Here is a 16,712-nt window from a genome sequence, read left to right as displayed (position 1 = left end):
TCCATGGCTATTCTAGACTGTCTCTGTGATATTTGCATTTTAAACTGAATATATTACTTTTATAATTAGAAAAAGAGTATTAAAAATGAATTAGAATTCAATTTCTTTTTTCTTTGTTTTTTGAGTCGGAGTCTTAGTCTGTTGCCTAGGCTGGAGTGCAGTGGTATGATCTCAGCTCACTGCAACCTCCGCCTCCTGGGTTCAAGCAGTTCTCCTGCCTTAGCTTCCCAAATAGCTGGGACTACAGGCACGCACCACCATGCCCGGCTAATTTTTGCATTTTTAGTAGAGACAGGGTTTCACTATATTGGCCAGACTGGTCTTGAACTCCTGACCTCATGATCCACCCATCTCGGCCTCTGAAAGTGCTGGGATTACAGGCATGAGCCACTGTGCCCCGCCTAGAATTCAATTTCTGAGAATTCATTGACAGCTCTTATTTAAAATAAGGTTGCTGTACTGATGTAAGACATTATTATAGTCAGTTTGGAAAACAATTTGGCGGTATAAAAATGAACATACCCTGTAAACCAACAGTGCCATTCCCAGGATTTAATAGCAGAGAAATATTTGCATATATGTCCCAGGAGACATGTATAAAGTGGAAATCAGCCTGATTCTAAGCTCTAAATGCAACCCAAATAAATACCCATCAACATTAGAATGAATACATAATTTGTGGTGTAGACACAATGGAATACTACGCAGCCGTGAAAAGGAATACATTGCAGATACACATAACCATGTGGCTTCATTTCACATCAAGTGAAAAGTGAATCACAAAAGAATTCATTGGAGTCCATATGTGTAAGGTTCACAAACGTCCCAAACTAAACAATACCTACATTGCTTAGATAAACAAATATGGTAAACCTGTTAAAAAAAAAAAAAAAAAGGCTAGGAAATGATAAACCCAAAAGACAAATAGCAGTTATTTCTGAGGGAGGAGGGAGGGGGATGGGGTTGGGGAAGGGCACCCAGAGAATTTCAGGAGTGGTGGACTTTTCCTGAAATTGAATGGTGGGTTCACATTGTTTTGTTATTCTTTGTGCCTTACGTATTTTACAAATAACCGATTGGATCTATATAATATTATAATACAAAATGAGTAAGGGATTAGGTTGAGGATGATAGCATTGGAGTTTCTTGGTGTTGAAGAGATTAAGTGCCAAGCAAGTTGTGTCCCTGGCACTTTGTCTGTGACCACATGGTGACTTAACACTTCTTGGTGTGGTGAGGCTTGGCATGTCCCTTTTCTTGGCTGTGACTGTTAGTACTGAATGCCATTCTCTCTGAGGAAAAGCATCCTTCTCTATCTATCTATCTGTCTGTCTATCTATCTGTCTGTCTATCTATCTATCTATCTATCTATTTCTATCTATCTATCTATCTATCTATCTATCTATCTATCTATCTATCTATTTATTTATTTATTTAGACAGAGTCTCGCTCTGTCACCCAGGCTGGAGTTCAGTGGCGCGATCTCGGCTCACTGCAACCTCTGCCTCCTGGGTTCAAGCGATTCTCCTGCCTCAGCCTCCTGAGTAGCTGGGACTACAGATGCCCGCCACCACGCCCAGCTAATCACCAAATTATTGGCCAGGATGGTCTCAAACTCCTGACCATTTGATCCGCCTACTTCGGCCTCCCAAAGTGCTGGGATTATAGGCATGAGCCACCACGCCCAGCCTTTTATTTTTATATATATATTTTTTAAGACAGGGTCTCACTCTGTTGCCCCAGTTAGAGTGGAATGGTACAATCATAGCTCACTGCAGCTTCCATTTCCTAGGCTCAAGCCATCCTCCCACCTGAGCCTCTCGAGTAACTGAGGCTATAGGTGTACACCACCACACCCAGCTAATTTTTGTATTTTTTGCAGAGATGGAGTTTTGCTGTGCTGCTTAGGCTGGTCTCGAACTCCTGGGCTCAAGCAATCCTCCTGCCTTGGCCTCCCAAAGTGCTGGGATTACAGGCATGAGCCACCACAGCTGGCCTAAGAGTGTCCTTCTTGTTACTGCAGGCTTCCCTGATTGTGACTGAGGAGCTGCACCTGATCACCTTTGAGACAGAGGTATATCACCAAGGCCTCAAGATTGACCTAGAGGTGAGTTCTGCAGCAGAATTGGTGAGAGGCTACATGCAGAGGTGACTCAGGACAAAATCTTCCACTGGTATTTTTATAAGAGAAGGTGGAATGATTACTGTTTGCTTAACACTGCATTTATTTTTGCTTACTTTTCTCAAAAAAAAAATCCTTGGCATCGCATCTGAGAATAAAGTCTTGCTTGAGTGCTTAGAAGATGTGTGTATACTCAGCTTTCAGCAAACTTGATATGAAAATCTCTATTTAGAAATTGATTGGCTGGGCGTGGTGGCTCACCCCTGTAATCCCAGCACTTTGGGAGGCCAAGGCAGGCGGATCACAAGGTTAGGAGTTCGAGACCATCCTGGCCAACATGACGAAACCCCATCTCTACTAAAAATACAAAAATTAACTGGGCGTGGTGGCATGTGCCTATAACCCAGCTACTCGGGAGGCTGAGGCAGGAGCATCACTTGAACCCGGGAGGCTGAGGTTGCAGTGAGCCGAGATTGTGCCATTGCACTCCGGCCTGGGCGACAGAGTAAGACTCCGTCTCAAAAAATAGAAAAAAAAAAAAAAAAGAAATTGATTAGAGCTGATTTTATAAAGTTTGGGCATAAGAGTCTTAGCAGCCATTGTGTTTAGTGTACAGAAAATTGTGGCGATGACATTCTCTTTTCCCAACTTTCTTGATTTTTAAGTTAAGATAGACCTAGAAAAGCGGGAATCCTGGTCTTTGATTCCTGAGACCTCCCTGTTTCACGTGAAGATACAGCTTCAAGCCTTGGAAAATGCCTCCAAGGTCTTAAAAATGGGGAATCTGTGGACTGTGAGTCAAGCTTTGAGCAAGTCAGGTTTTACAAGGGACCGGTATGTTCCAACAGCAGCCCGAGTTGTGTGGCCACGCTGGGCATTTTTTCCACTCTGAGTGCTGACTGAGCTGACTCACTCACACTCCTTGCCTGGAGTTGGCAGCAGGTGTGGTTTATGGCATGTCCTTTCATTCTGAGCCCCGTGAAATACGGGCAAAGAGATTTCCGAGTCTGTGAGAGCCCCTCTGCCTCCCCAGCTCAGTCCCCACTTCCTCCGCAGACCCACTCCTTGCCAGTTGTGGTGATCTCCAACATCTGTCAGATGCCAAATGCCTGGGCGTCCATCCTGTGGTACAACATGCTGACCAACAACCCCAAGGTTAGTACCCCCTCCTTTTAGTTGGTACCCCGGGATCTCTTGCGATGTATGGGTACCTAGTACAGACAATGAGCACCATCCCTCATCTAAACAAGCAAATGTGTTCTTTCCAATAGAACGTAAACTTTTTTACCAAGCCCCCAATCGGAACCTGGGATCAAGTGGCCGAGGTCCTGAGCTGGCAGTTCTCCTCCACCACCAAGCGAGGACTGAGCATCGAGCAGCTGACTACACTGGCGGAGAAACTCTTGGGTCTGCGTTTAACCCCTTCTCCCTCCCGCCTGCCCAGAAAAGGGATCCGGCCCACAGGGCTGTTCATTTGGGTCATGTCTACTGAGCGTTAGGCCATGTTTCTTTCCTGAGCAAGGTGCTGTGCTGGTGCCAGGAAACAGGGGCTCCATCGAGTTGGGGAGTTGGGGTGCAGAGACAGTTTGCAGTTTTCAGTCGAGGTGATCATTTTTGAGGTGGGAGGTGGATTTCTTTTCTCCTGGTTGCTGTCTCATTCACCCACTCCAACTAACCTTAGAAGATCTTTTAAATGTGTGTTGGAAGGTGGCGCTAAAGGCTTGACATTCCCTGTCTATTTCTTTAATAAACTACAGGCTAGGTTTTTTTTTGTTTGTTTGTTTTGTTTTTTTTTGAGAGACAAGTCTCGCTCTGTTGCCCAGGCTGGAGTGCAGTGGTGTGATCTCGGCCCACTGCGACCTCTGCCTCCCCTGGGTTCAAGCAATTCTCCTGCCTCAGCCTCCCAAGTAGCTGAGACTACAGGCGCCCACCACCACGCCAAGCTAATTTCTGTATTTTTAGTAGAGATGGGGTTTTACCATGTTGGCCAGGATGATCTCCATCTCTTCACCTCGTGATCCGCCCACCTCGGCCTCCCAAATTGCTGGGATTACAGGTGTGAGCCGCCATGCCCGGCCTAGGCTAGGTTTTTAAAAAATAATTAGTGGAGGCCGGGCGTGGTGGCTCACGCCTGTAATCCCAGCACTTTGGGAGGCCAAGGTGGATGGATCATGAGGTCAGGAGATCAAGACCATCCTGGCTAACACAGTGAAACCCTGTCTCTACTAAAAATACAAAAAATTAGCCAGGCGTGGTGGCGAGTGCCTGTAGTCCCAGCTACTCAGGAGGCTGAGGCAGGAAAATGGCGAGAACCCGAGAAGTGGAGCTTGCAGTGAGCCGAGATTGCACCACTGCACTCCAGGGTGGGCGACAGAGCGAGATTCCGTCTCAAAAAAAAAAAAAAAGAATTAGTGGAATATTTTATGTGCTACCTGGGCTAGAAGTAGCTTTGTCCTAATAAAGCTGTTGCCACCAAATACACCTGTCTGACACCTGATGTCAGCTTGTTAGTGCTGCTGCTGGTCCCCAGCCCGCCACCCGAGGCTGGGAAGAGCAGGGGGACTTGTTACATCACCCCCTATCCGTGCTGGGCTACCCAACAACAAAAGTGGGTCAAATGATGGGGTAGTGTTTGTCCTCGTGTGTGCACACACACAACGGTGGCCACGTTCAAAGATGTGAAAGCCAATGATTTTGTGGCCCATTGTGGGACCAATGTGTGTGTGTTCTGCTTTAAGAAATAACCTCTTGACCCCAAGCGGAAAATGTACTAGTTGATTCTTTTTCTTTTCCTTCAGGACCTGGTGTGAATTATTCAGGGTGTCAGATCACATGGGCTAAATTTTGCAAAGTAAGCAATCTTGTAAAATTCTCGTGGGAATGGGAATGCCTACCTGCATGGCTGTCGTGGAGGGCTCTGGCTTGAAGGCCCTGAACTCTTGGTCCAGCAGCCAGTAGGACCTGCCTGAGGGTAGATGGGCCTGAGGAGTTGGGTGGTGCACTGTGCCCCTAGGAAGGGAAAGGCTGGGATGGCAGCAGACTTGGCTTTCCCATTACTTTTTTCTGCAGGAAAACATGGCTGGCAAGGGCTTCTCCTTCTGGGTCTGGCTGGACAATATCATTGACCTTGTGAAAAAGTACATCCTGGCCCTTTGGAATGAAGGGTAGGTTGGACAGAGTGTGCACAGATGTAACCAAGTCCCCTGCTCTCAGCAAGCCAGTGGCAGGGGATGGATGCCCTGTTAGCAGTAACAACACTGTTCCTCCTCCTTGGCTCCAGGTACATCATGGGCTTTATCAGTAAGGAGCGGGAGCGGGCCATCTTGAGCACCAAGCCTCCAGGCACCTTTCTGCTAAGATTCAGTGAAAGCAGCAAAGAAGGCGGCGTCACTTTCACTTGGGTGGAGAAGGACATCAGTGGTAAGGGAGGCTCCCACCCACCCCACCTGCTGGCGGCTGCTGAGGCCTCATCACCGCTGCTAGTTCCAAGCACCTACTGCCCCCTTGTGGTGGAGATGGCCCCGACTCCCTGCTTCACTCAGACTCGCAAAACACATTTGGGTGACTTCTAAATCCTTCTAGCTGAAGGATTGATTTGTCTTTGTTTTGCTTGCTCCAGTGACTATTTGTTGAGAAATTTGCAATTTAAGTTGTATTCTTCATCCCTTTTTCTACTTAGTCCTGTTAATATATCTTACACAAGTAGTTACATTCAAGTTTATTTTCTATGACCCAACTGGTAGCCTCTTCTAAATTAGAAGCCAGCCTGAACATTTCCACCGTGCCAGGCCACTCACTGAACAGGGTGTTCAGGGTCTCAACACTAGGGTGGCTTAAGTTTTTTCCCCTTCGAGGAAAGAAAAAATGGGCAGTTTTCTCTGAGATGACCTAGCTGTAGGTTCCATGATCTTTCCTTCCCATGTCCCGTGACAGGTAAGACCCAGATCCAGTCCGTGGAACCATACACCAAGCAGCAGTTGAACAACATGTCATTTGCTGAAATCATCATGGGCTATAAGATCATGGATGCTACCAATATTCTGGTGTCTCCGCTGGTCTATCTCTACCCTGACATTCCCAAGGAGGAGGCATTCGGAAAGTATTGTCGGCCAGAGAGCCAGGAGCATCCTGAAGCTGACCCAGGTAGTTGTTGATTTTCCATGTTCCTGGCATTTAATTTTTGGGAAAAGTTAGAAATTTGGGGATCCTTGGAGGATAGATAGGCAAATGCCTGAATAACCTGGGGGATCATTATTTCTCCTTATGGGAAAGAACTGTAGTGAGTGCTTTTGTTGGGGTGATCGATGGGATTTGAGAGGAGAATCAGAATCAGTTAGACTAGTGCAGTTCCTGCTCCACAGAGAGTGCATGAGTCTAAAGAGGGGATACAGCTTGGACAACAAAAAATACAAAAAAATTACCCGGTGTGGTGGCGCGCATCTGTAGTCATAGCTGCTTGGGAGGCTGAGGTGGGAGGATCACCTGAGCCGAGGAGTTCAAGGCTGTAGTGAGCGGTGATCGTGCCACTGCACTCCAGCCTGGCTGATAGAGTGAGACACTGTGTCAAAAAATACAAATAAAGAGGGGATTAATACACATACGTCCCCCGAAACATGCCAAAAACACGAGAAGGGAAAGTGAGGGCAGTTAACGGATGCCCAGCTGGCACAGTGCTTCTTAGTCGATGCCAGAAGGTTTGAGGCCCAGATTTCAGCCCAGCCTATGGCTTTTTGCCTGTCACTGAACCATGTCAGTGTGCCAGGTGGTCTAAAGAAAGGGTTTCTGGAGGAAATTATTATTAGCCGCATGGGAGTATGGTTTACACCAGAGTAGAAGAGCTGGGAGCATCATGTTTGAAGGGGAAGACAGTGACTGGGTGGAGGGGCAAGGGTTTGGTATTTAGAATGTGCAACTATTGAAAATAAGGTATTTTTTAATGTGTAAGAGGATATGTATTTATATGTTACGTATAAATTATTTTAGCTGGGCACAGTGGCTCATGCCTGTAGTCCTAGCACTTTGGGAGGCCCAGGTGGGAGGATCACTTGAGCCTGGGAGTTTGAGACCAGCCTAGACAACATAGTGAGACCCTATCTAAACAAAAAAAAGGGGCCGGGCGCGGTGGCTCAAGCCTGTAATCCCAGCACTTTGGGAGGCCGAGACGGGCGGATCATGAGGTCAGGAGATCGAGACCATCCTGGCTAACACGGTGAAACCCCATCTCTACTAAAAAGTACAAAAAACTAGCTGGGCGAGGTGGCGGGCGCCTGTAGTCCCAGCTACTCGGGAGGCTGAGGCAGGAGAATGGCGTGAACCCAGGAGGTGGAGCTTGCAGTGAGCTGAGATCCGGCCACTGCACTCCAGCCCGGGCGACAGAGCGAGACTCCGTCTCAAAAAAAAAAAAAAAAAAAAAAAAAAAAAATTTTTTTTAATTAGCCAGGTGTGGTGGTTTGTGCCTGTAGTCCTAGCTACTTGGGAGGCCGAGGTGGGAGGATTGGTGCTTGAGCCTAGGAGGTTGAGGCTGCAGTGAGCCGTGATTACACCACTGCACTCCAGCCTGGGTGACAGAGCAAGACCTTGTCTCGCCAAAAAAAAAAAAAAAAAAAAAAAAAAACCCAGAAATTAAAAACACTGTTTTACATTAAACCTGTAATCTCAGCTGGGCATGGGGGTTCACACCTGTAGTCCTAGCACTTTGGGAGTCTGAAGCAGGAGGATTGCTTGAGGCCAGGAGCTCAAGACCAGCCTGGCAACATAGCAAGACCCCACCACACACACACACACATACACACACACAGAAAGAAAAAAAAAAACCGTAATCTCTGGAGCTGTCCTCAGTGTGGGGAGGCGGCCCTGAGTTCCCATTCAGCACTTGCTGTTTTGACTCTCTGGGTTCTCTGTGCAGGTCCTGATGGGGAGTCTCTGATTTGCCATTCTTTGTTTTATTTAACTTTCTATAATCATAAAGCCAATGATGGACTCTTTTTTTTTTTTTTTTTTTTTTGAGACAGAGTTTGACTCTGTCGCCCAGGCTAGAGTGCAGTGGCGCGATCTCTGCTCACTGCAAGCTCCGCCTCCTGGGTTCACGCCATTCTCCTGCCTCAGCCTCCCTAGTAGCTGGGACTACCGGCGCCCCCCACCGCGCCCAGCTAATTTTTATATTTTTAGTAGAGAAGGGGTTTCGCCATGTTGGCCAGGCTGGTCTTGAACTCCTGACCTCAGGTGATCCGCCTGCTTCAGCCTCCCAAAGTGCTGGGATTATAGGCATGAGCCACTGTGCCTGGCCTAATGATGGGCTCTTATAATGTGATCCTTTAGGGTTGGTGCCTTGCCCCAGTTGCTGTTGAAAAAACTGTTTTTGTCCAAATGGCATACACACAGAAACCTGCAAACTTCCCCCCCACTTTTTCCTAGGAATTCCTTCCAAGGGATTTCTTGGGATGGGGGAGAATGGGGCTTGGAAGAGGGAGTTCCAGCTAATTGACTGTTGCCTTTCTCCTTTGCTGGGGTCCTGAGTCTTGTTCCCGCTGTAGGAGTTGCTCACTTCCTGTCTGCCGCCTATCTCTCTTTCCACGTGTGCTTCAGTTGGGAGATCTGTTTATCAGCCCCTGCCACACGGCTCTTTGTTCCTTTTGCAGAGGACATTGGGGTCCCACGGCTGGTCCTTTTGACTCATTTTGCTTTCACAGTCTCACCTCCCAGTCTGAGGCTGCATCCTCCATTACCATCGCCCTTCCTGTGGGCTGGGAGGCCAGGTCCTTTCCTGCCCAGCAATGTCAGCCTTTCCTCAGGGGCCAAGGCACTCATCAGGAGAAAGGAACTAATTACTTGAGTAATTTGCCTGCCTTGCTGAGAGGAGTATGCCCTGAGGGACTCTGTGTGAGTGTAGTGACGGATGTGGCGGTGTCCCTGTGTTATTATAAAATGGGTGCCTTCAGGAAGATGAGCATGTGACCATTTCCTCTCTATTTCCATCCTAAGAGTATTATGGTATGAGAGTCTCAAGGTTAGATTATCGTCCCAAGACTCTTCTCTCTTCCTTCTCTACTGGAAGCCCACACAGCATTTCCTTATGGCTTGAGGGAGAGTTTCGGAGCCTCTCACAAATTAGATAAAGTATGTTTACAGCCTTGTACACAGCCACACATGAAGCCATTTTTCTCCGCTTTTTTTTTTTGTTTTCTGAGACTGAGTCTCACTCTATCGCCCAGGCTGGAGTGCAGTGGCGTGATCTGGGTTCATCGCAACCTCTGCCTCCCGGGTTCAAGAGATTCTCATGCCTCAGCCTCCTGAGTAGCTGGGATTACAGACATGTGCCACCATGCCTGGCTGATTTTTGGATTTTTAGTAGAGGCAGGGCTTCACCTGTTGGCCAGGCTGGTCTCGAACTCCTGACCTCAAGTGACCTTCCCTCCTGGGCCTCCCAAAGTGCTGGGATTATAGGGGTTAGCCACGGTGCCCGGGCTTGTTTTTGTTTTTGTTTTGTTTTAACAGCCTCACTCTGTCTCCCAGGCTGGAGTGCAGTGGTGCTATCTCACCTTACTGTAGCCTCTGCCTCCCAGGTTCCAGTGATTCTCCTGCCTCAGCCTCCCAAGTAGCTGGGATTACAGACATGCCACCACGCCCAACTACTTTTTGTATTTTCATTAAAGACAGGGTTTCGCCATGTTGGCAAGGCTGATCTTGAACTCCTGGCCTCAGGTGATCCACCTGCCTCAGCCTCCCAAAGTGCAGGGATTACAGACGTTAGCCACTGTGCCCGGCCTCAGCTATCTTGATTGCTGGAAAATTAAATCCTTTTCTGTCTAGGGTGTCAGCTCCCTAAGGGCTGGGCCAAAACGGTTGCATTTATAAGACACTGGAGCCCAGCCTCAGTAGCTCCTTTGAATTCTGCACTGAATTGATCAGTTTCTTGGCCCAAAGTAAACTCAGATGGCGGCCCAAGAGCCACTCTGCAGTGCCCTCTTTCACATGGTCATCATGCTTTCTGATCCCTCAGGTTCTCTCTAAGCCTCATGTTTTATGACTGTGCTGTTCTCAGCCCACCCCACCCTGCCCCATGCCTTCTCAATGGTTTGTTCATCTGAATTCCCCAGATTTCATGTCAGTATCTCCAAGGTTCCTTGACCTCTTGGTGTAAGCATTCAGCATCTAAAATTCATTTTATTCCCATCATTGCATTTCTAACTGTAGAACAAGAATTGTAAATGACAAAGCTCATAGAAAATTGGAACCTTTTCTTCCCCCTCCCTCTTATTTTATACATAAAAGAGAACATGGGCTGGGCGTTGTGGCCAAGGCTGGGACATGATAGCTCATACCTGTAATCCTAGCACCTTGGTAGGCTGAGGTGGACGGATCACTTGAGGTCAGGAGTTTGAGACCAGCATGGCCAACATGGAGAAACCTCGTCTCTACTAAAAATACAATAATTAAGCCGGGCGTGGTGGCTCATGCCTGTAATCCCAGCACTTTGGGAGGGTGAGGCGGACGGATCACCTGAGGTCAGGAGTTCAAGACCAGCCTGGTCAACATGGTGAAACCTCGTCTTTACCAAAATTACAAAAAAAAAAAAAAAAAAAATTAGCCAGGCATGGTGGCGGATGCCTGTAATCCCAGCTACTCAAAAGGCTGATGAAGGAGAATCAATTGAACCCTGGAGGCAGAGATTGTAGAGAGCTGAGATGGCGCTACTGCACTCCAGCCTGGGTGACAGAGCAAGACTCCGTCTCAAAAAAAAACAAAAATTAGCCAGACATGGTGGTGCCACCTGTAGTCCCAGCTGCTTGGGAGCCTAAGGCAGGAGAATGGCTTTGACCCGGGAGGAGGAGGTTGCGGTGAGCTGAGATTGTGCCACTGCACTTGAGCCTGGGCAACAGAGTGAGACTCTGTCTCAAAACAACAACAACAACAAAAGAGAGACCATGCCTTGCTCCAGGTCTCTTAGCTATTGAAGATGTACCTGGACCCAGGTCTCCGGTCTAGTTGAAGCAATTGTACTGCCCTACAAAGTCATATTCTCTTTGGTGCTTCCTGATTGATGTATTTATCCAACTAGGAAGTTACTTATGCCCTCATCCAAAAATGTGGTAGAGGCCAGATTAGTGCTGGTGGGAATAGGAGATATAACCTTTGGCTTTGGAACCATAAGCATTAGCAGTCTCCATGTTCTTTAAAGACTCGGTGATGTTGGTACACCAGGCAAAGACTACGCAGGCTTGGTTCCTGCATTCAGAGAAGTTATCTAAGAGATATGACCAGGCTAGAATAGAATCCTTAGACTACATGGAGGCTGTTAAACTTTTACATAATCTAGGGAAAGAATGGACACAAGGTTGGCATTAGTCTAGGCTCAGGTGGGAAAAGGTTATGCTGAAAAGCCTCTGCAGCTCAGGACAGCTTTGTGCAAAGAACTGAGGTTCAAAGCTGCTAGTGCCTAGGACATCAAATAGTATAGATGAGGGCGGGCAACGCTGAGGGGCGGATGGAGCTTTCCAGACAATCTTGGCATGAGGATGGAGTGAGTTTCAAATCAGTCCAGCTGAGGCAGATGGCTTCCTCCGGCTCTGCTTACTGAATGCGAAGTCACAGTCAGTAAGAAAACTGGTTTTCTTCTTCCCAGGCGCCGCCCCATACCTGAAGACCAAGTTTATCTGTGTGACACCGTAAGTGGCTTCCTTTCCCAATTTTGCCTTCATTTCTAATATCCTCAGTTATCCCTGGGAGTAGGACACTGGGTGAGAGTTAATCTGCCGAGGGTCGGAAGCCCCTGGGCTATGTTTAGTACTCACAGTGACCTTGTGTGTTTAAAGAGCTTGAGCTTTTATTTTTCTGTTGGAGACCAGAGTTTGATGGCTTGTGTGTGTGTGTTTTGTTCTTTTTTTTTTTTCCATTGTGTCTTGTCAACCCCCCGTTTCCCCTCCTGCTGCCCCCCATTTCCTACAGAACGACCTGCAGCAATACCATTGACCTGCCGATGTCCCCCCGCACTTTAGATTCATTGATGCAGTTTGGAAATAATGGTGAAGGTGCTGAACCCTCAGCAGGAGGGCAGTTTGGTGAGTATTTGGTTGACAGACTTTGTCCCTGTAAGGGAAGTTGGTCCCCTTTGTATGATGCTCTCACATGTACAACACACCGAGAGCTGGTCACTCAGAATGGTAGGAGGTTCTAGAGCATTGCTTTCCAAAAGAAATGGTATGAATGCCACGTGCGGGTATAAATCTAGCAGCCACACTGGAAATAGACGAAGTTAATTTTTACAGTATATTTTATTTAACCCAGTAAATCCAACATACTGTCAATTTAACATTTCAGGCCAGGCTTGGTGGCTCACGCCTGTAATCCCAGCACTTTGGGAGGCCGAGGCAGGCGGATCATGAGGTCAGGAGATCGAGACCACGGTGAAACCCCGTCTCTACTAAAAATACAAAAAATTAGCCAGGCGCGGTCGCGGGCGCCTGTAATGCCAGCTACTTGGGAGGCTGAGGCAGGAGAATGGCGTGAACCCTGGAGGCAGAGCTTGCAGTGAGCTGAGATCACGCCACTGTACTCCAACCTGGGTGACAGCGAGACTCCCTCTCAAAACAAAAAAAAAAAATTTAACATTTCAGAAAAAGTTGAGGCTGGGTGGGTGGCTCACGCTTGTAATCCCAGCACTTTGGGCGGCTGAGGCGGGTGGATGACTTGAGGTCAGGAGTTCAAGACTAGCCTGGCCAACATGGTGAAACCCCATATCTACTAAAAATACAAAAATTAGCTGGACGTGGTGGCGCATGCCTGTAATCCCAGCTACTCGGGAGGCTGAGGTAGGAGGATTGCTTGAGCCTGGGAGGTGGAGGTTGCAGTGAGCTGAGATCGTGCCACCGCACTCCAGCCTGAGTGACAGAGTGAGATTCCATTTCAAAACAACAAAACTAAACTAAAAGAAAAGAAAAAGTTGAGACCTTTTTTTTACTCTTTTTTTCATACTAAGTCTTTAAAATCCGGTGGGCTTTTGACAGCCACAGCACAGCCCAGTTTGGACAAACCAAATCTCCAATGCTTGGTGGCCACGTGTGTCTTGGGGCTCCTGAATTAAACAGTAGATCAAGGGCAGAAGATCTAAGGACAGCCTTAGATCTTCTGTAAACATGGAGATCTGGGAATTGGTTAAGGGAGGAAGGAGAAAGGGCCCTTCCAGAGGCAGGGTCCTCTAGGGAGGAGAGTAAATCTGGCTTTTCTGACCATCCCTGGGCCCTAAGGGACAGGAGATTGGATAGCAGTTGTAGCCTGGGTCCTATCCTCTGAAGGGCTGGGGGCGTGGCCTGCCAGTTGCAGAGGGTGGACAACTGAACTAGTTTTCCCTGTCTGTCCCTCCAGAGTCCCTCACCTTTGACATGGAGTTGACCTCGGAGTGTGCTACCTCCCCCATGTGAGGAGCTGAGAACGGAAGCTGCAAAAGATACGACTGAGGCGCCTACCTGTGTTCCGCCACCCCTCACACAGCCAAACCCCAGATCATCTGAAACTACTAACTTTGTGGTTCCAGATTTTTTTTAATCTCCTACTTCTGCTATCTTTGAGCAATCTGGGCACTTTTAAAAATAGAGAAATGAGTGAATGTGGGTGATCTGCTTTTATGTAAATGCAAATAAGGATGTGTTCTCTGAGACCCGTGATCGGGGGATGTGGCGGGCGGGGGTGGCTAGAGGGAGAAAAAGGAAATGTCTTGTGTTGTTTTGTTCCCCTGCCCTCCTTTCTCAGCAGCTTTTTGTTATTGTTGTTGTTGTTCTTAGACAAGTGCCTCCTGGTGCCCGCGGCATCCTTCTGCCTGTTTCTGTAAGCAAATGCCACAGGCCACCTGTAGCTACATACTCCTGGCATTGCACTTTTTAACCTTGCTGACATCCAAATAGAAGATAGGACTATCTGAGCCCTAGGTTTCTTTTTAAATTAAGAAATAAGAACAATTAAAGGGCAAAAAACACTGTTTCAGCATAGCCTTTCTGTATTTAAGAAACTTCAGCAGCCGGCCGCAGGGACTCACGCCTGTAATCCCAGCACTTTGGGAGGCCGAGGTGGGTGGATCATGAGGTTAGGAGATCAAGACTGTCCTGGCTAACACGGTGAAACCCCGTCTCTACTAACAGTACAAAAAATTAGCCGGGCGTGGTGGCGGGTGCCTGTAGTCCCAGCTACTCGGGAGGCTGAGGCAGGAGAATGGCATGAACCCAAGAGGCGGAGGTTGCAGTGAGCCAAAATCACACCACTGCACTCCAACTCAGGCAACAGTGTGAGACTCCATCTCAAAAAAAAAAAAAAAAAAAAGAAAAGAAAAAGAAACTTCAGTTAACAGCCTCCTTGGTGCTTTAAGCATTCAGCTTCCTTCAGGTTGATAATTTATATAACCCCTGAAACAGGCTTCAGGTCAAACCCTTAAAAGACATCTGAAGCTGCAGCCTGGCCTTTGATGTTGAAATAGGAAGGTTTAAGGAGAATCTAAGCATTTTAGACTTTTTTTTATAAATAGACTTTTATTTTCCTTTGTAATGTATTGGTCTTTTAGTGGGTAAGGCTGGGCAGAGGGTGCTTACAACCTTGACTCCCTTTCTCCCTGGACTTGATCTGCTGTTTCAGAGGCTAGGTTGTTTCTGTGGGTGCCTTATCAGGGCTGGGATACTTCTGATTTGGGCTTCCTTCTTGCCCCGCCCTCCCGACCCCAGTTCCCCTGACCCTGCTAGTGGCATGTCTCCTCCCACGTCTGAAGGTCCCTCGTCCTGTTTGTTTTAGGAATCCTGGTCTCAGGACCTCATGGAAGAAGAGGGGGAGAAAGTTACCAGTTGGATATGATGCAGACTATGGGGCCCCAGCGACGTTGAGCTCAGGGAATATGGTTCTTAGCCCAGTTTCTTGGTGATTTCCAGCGGCATTTGTAATGGCGTCTTCATTCAGTTCATGCAGGGCAAAGGCTTACTGATAAACTTGAGTCTGCCCTCGTATGAGGGTTATAGCTGGCCTCCCTCTGAGGCTGGTGACTCTTCCCTGCTGGGGCCCCACAGGTGAGACAGAACAGGTAGAGGGCCTCCCCATCTGCCCGCCTTGGCCAGCTAGCTTGCCTCTCCTGTGCGTATGGGAACACCTAGCACGTGCTGGGTGGGCTGCCTCTGACCCAGAGGCATGGCCGAATTTGGCGACTCAAAACCACCTTGCCTCAGCTGATCAGAGTTTCTGTGGAATTCTGATTGTTAGATCAAATTAGCTGGTCTCTGAATTAAGTGGGAGAGGACCTTCTCTAAGATGAACCGGGTTCGCCCCAGTCCTCCTGCCTGGAGACAGTTGATGTGTCTTGCAGAGCTCTCGCTTCTCCAGCAACACTCTTAAGTACATAATAAGCTTAACTGATAAACAGAGAGAATATTTAGGAAGGTGAGTCTTGGGCTTACCATTGGGTTTAAATCATAGGGACCTCGGGAAAGGGTTCGGGCTTCTCTGGAGCAGATATTATGAAATTCATGGCCTTAGGTAGCATGTGTATCTGGTCTTAACTCTGATTGTAGCAAAAGTTCTGAGAGGAGCTGAGCCTTGTTCTGGCCCCTTAAAGAACAGGGTCCTCAGGCCCTGCCCGCTTCCTGTCCACTGCCCCCCTGCCCGTCCCCAGCCCAGCTGAGGGAATCCCGTGGGTTGCTTACCTACCTATAAGGTGGTTTATAAGCTGCTGTCCTGGCCACTGCATTCAAATTCCAATGTGTACTTCATAGTGTAAAAATTTATATTATTGTGGGGTTTTTTGTCTTTTTTTTTTTTTTTTTTTGGTATATTGCTGTATCTACTTTAACTTCCAGAAATAAACGTTATATAGGAACCGTCTGATAGCATGGCAGCTCTGTCTGGCTGGTGGAGGCTTCCTTTTCCCCTGCCTAAGTTCTGAGGAGGCCTCACACACAGGCGGGGCCTGGGATGGGGGCCGGAAAGGGTCTTGAGAGGAGGTGGTTGCCTTAGTCCCCCACCCCATCCCCTTATGTTAGCCACCAGCCCGGAGGTAAGGGGTGCCTGGAGGAGCAGGAGGTCAATAGTCCAACGGCAGAAAGGTGTAAGAGTGGAGGCCTCCCTCCCCAACCCCCTCCTACCCCCTAGAGCGGCCTCGTCCTGTCTGGAGTCAGATAAGCCACCTAAGCGGGGTTGGGGGTTAGATACTCCCACCGCACCAAGGCTTCCCCTTCCACAGTTGGCTCCTTTATCACTTTGCCTTCAGTTCACCGAGTGGGGACAACAGGCAGACACCCAGTGGTGGCTGCAGGGCCTCCAGGCAGCCAGCGGTGATAATGCAGGGAAAGGCGCTCTGATCTCAGCTACACGGGCACCCACAGGGCTTCTCCCGACCCCTACACATGCCCCAGCGCCCTGGAGACGTGCCTGGGAGCTAGGAGCTAGCGCCTTCCCTTGCAGAGATGGAGCAGATTAGCCCGGTGGGGCGGTGGCACCTGCCCTTCCCCTCCCCTCCTCCCTTCTCCCACCCCCGCCTGCCCCCTGCTCTGGGCCCCCTGCGCCTCCCTCCTGGGGCCCACGAGCCGCCCCCCTCCCTTACTTGAGCTCTGAGCTCAGAAGGAAC

The 16,712-nt window shown here is 48.5% G+C and overlaps 2 protein-coding genes across 9 annotated transcripts in view; one reads left to right on the top strand and one right to left on the bottom strand.

Moving 5' to 3' along the window:
• Positions 1-15,970, top strand: part of STAT3 (signal transducer and activator of transcription 3) — an 87,791-nt gene extending 71,821 nt beyond the window's left edge. For 4 of the 8 annotated variants that reach the window (XM_050762597.1, XM_050762596.1, XM_050762603.1 and 1 more), the window contains 10 exons: positions 2,024-2,107; positions 3,179-3,277; positions 3,394-3,529; positions 4,921-4,973; positions 5,192-5,286; positions 5,403-5,542; positions 6,056-6,268; positions 11,745-11,787; positions 12,068-12,180; positions 13,484-15,970. In XM_050762597.1, coding sequence (XP_050618554.1) covers positions 2,024-2,107; positions 3,179-3,277; positions 3,394-3,529; positions 4,921-4,973; positions 5,192-5,286; positions 5,403-5,542; positions 6,056-6,268; positions 11,745-11,787; positions 12,068-12,180; positions 13,484-13,539 — 1,032 coding nt within the window. In that variant the 3' untranslated portion in view covers positions 13,540-15,970. Of the gene's footprint in view, positions 1-2,023; positions 2,108-3,178; positions 3,278-3,393; positions 3,530-4,920; positions 4,974-5,191; positions 5,287-5,402; positions 5,543-6,055; positions 6,269-11,744; positions 11,788-12,067; positions 12,181-13,483 lie in introns of those variants that run through there. The other 4 variants (XM_050762600.1, XM_050762599.1, XM_050762602.1 and 1 more) reach the window with 3 other exon arrangements.
• ATP6V0A1 (ATPase H+ transporting V0 subunit a1) overlaps positions 1-16,712 on the bottom strand; it is a 360,020-nt gene that overhangs the window by 211,419 nt on the left and 131,889 nt on the right. The gene's annotated exons all lie outside the window — the stretch shown is intronic.

The sequence above is a fragment of the Macaca thibetana genome, chromosome 16 (genome assembly GCF_024542745.1).
Source record: "Macaca thibetana thibetana isolate TM-01 chromosome 16, ASM2454274v1, whole genome shotgun sequence".
Classification (NCBI taxonomy): Eukaryota; Metazoa; Chordata; class Mammalia; order Primates; family Cercopithecidae; genus Macaca; species Macaca thibetana.
The sequence above is the reverse complement of the archived record's forward strand: the minus strand, read 5'-3'. Positions and strand labels throughout refer to the sequence as shown.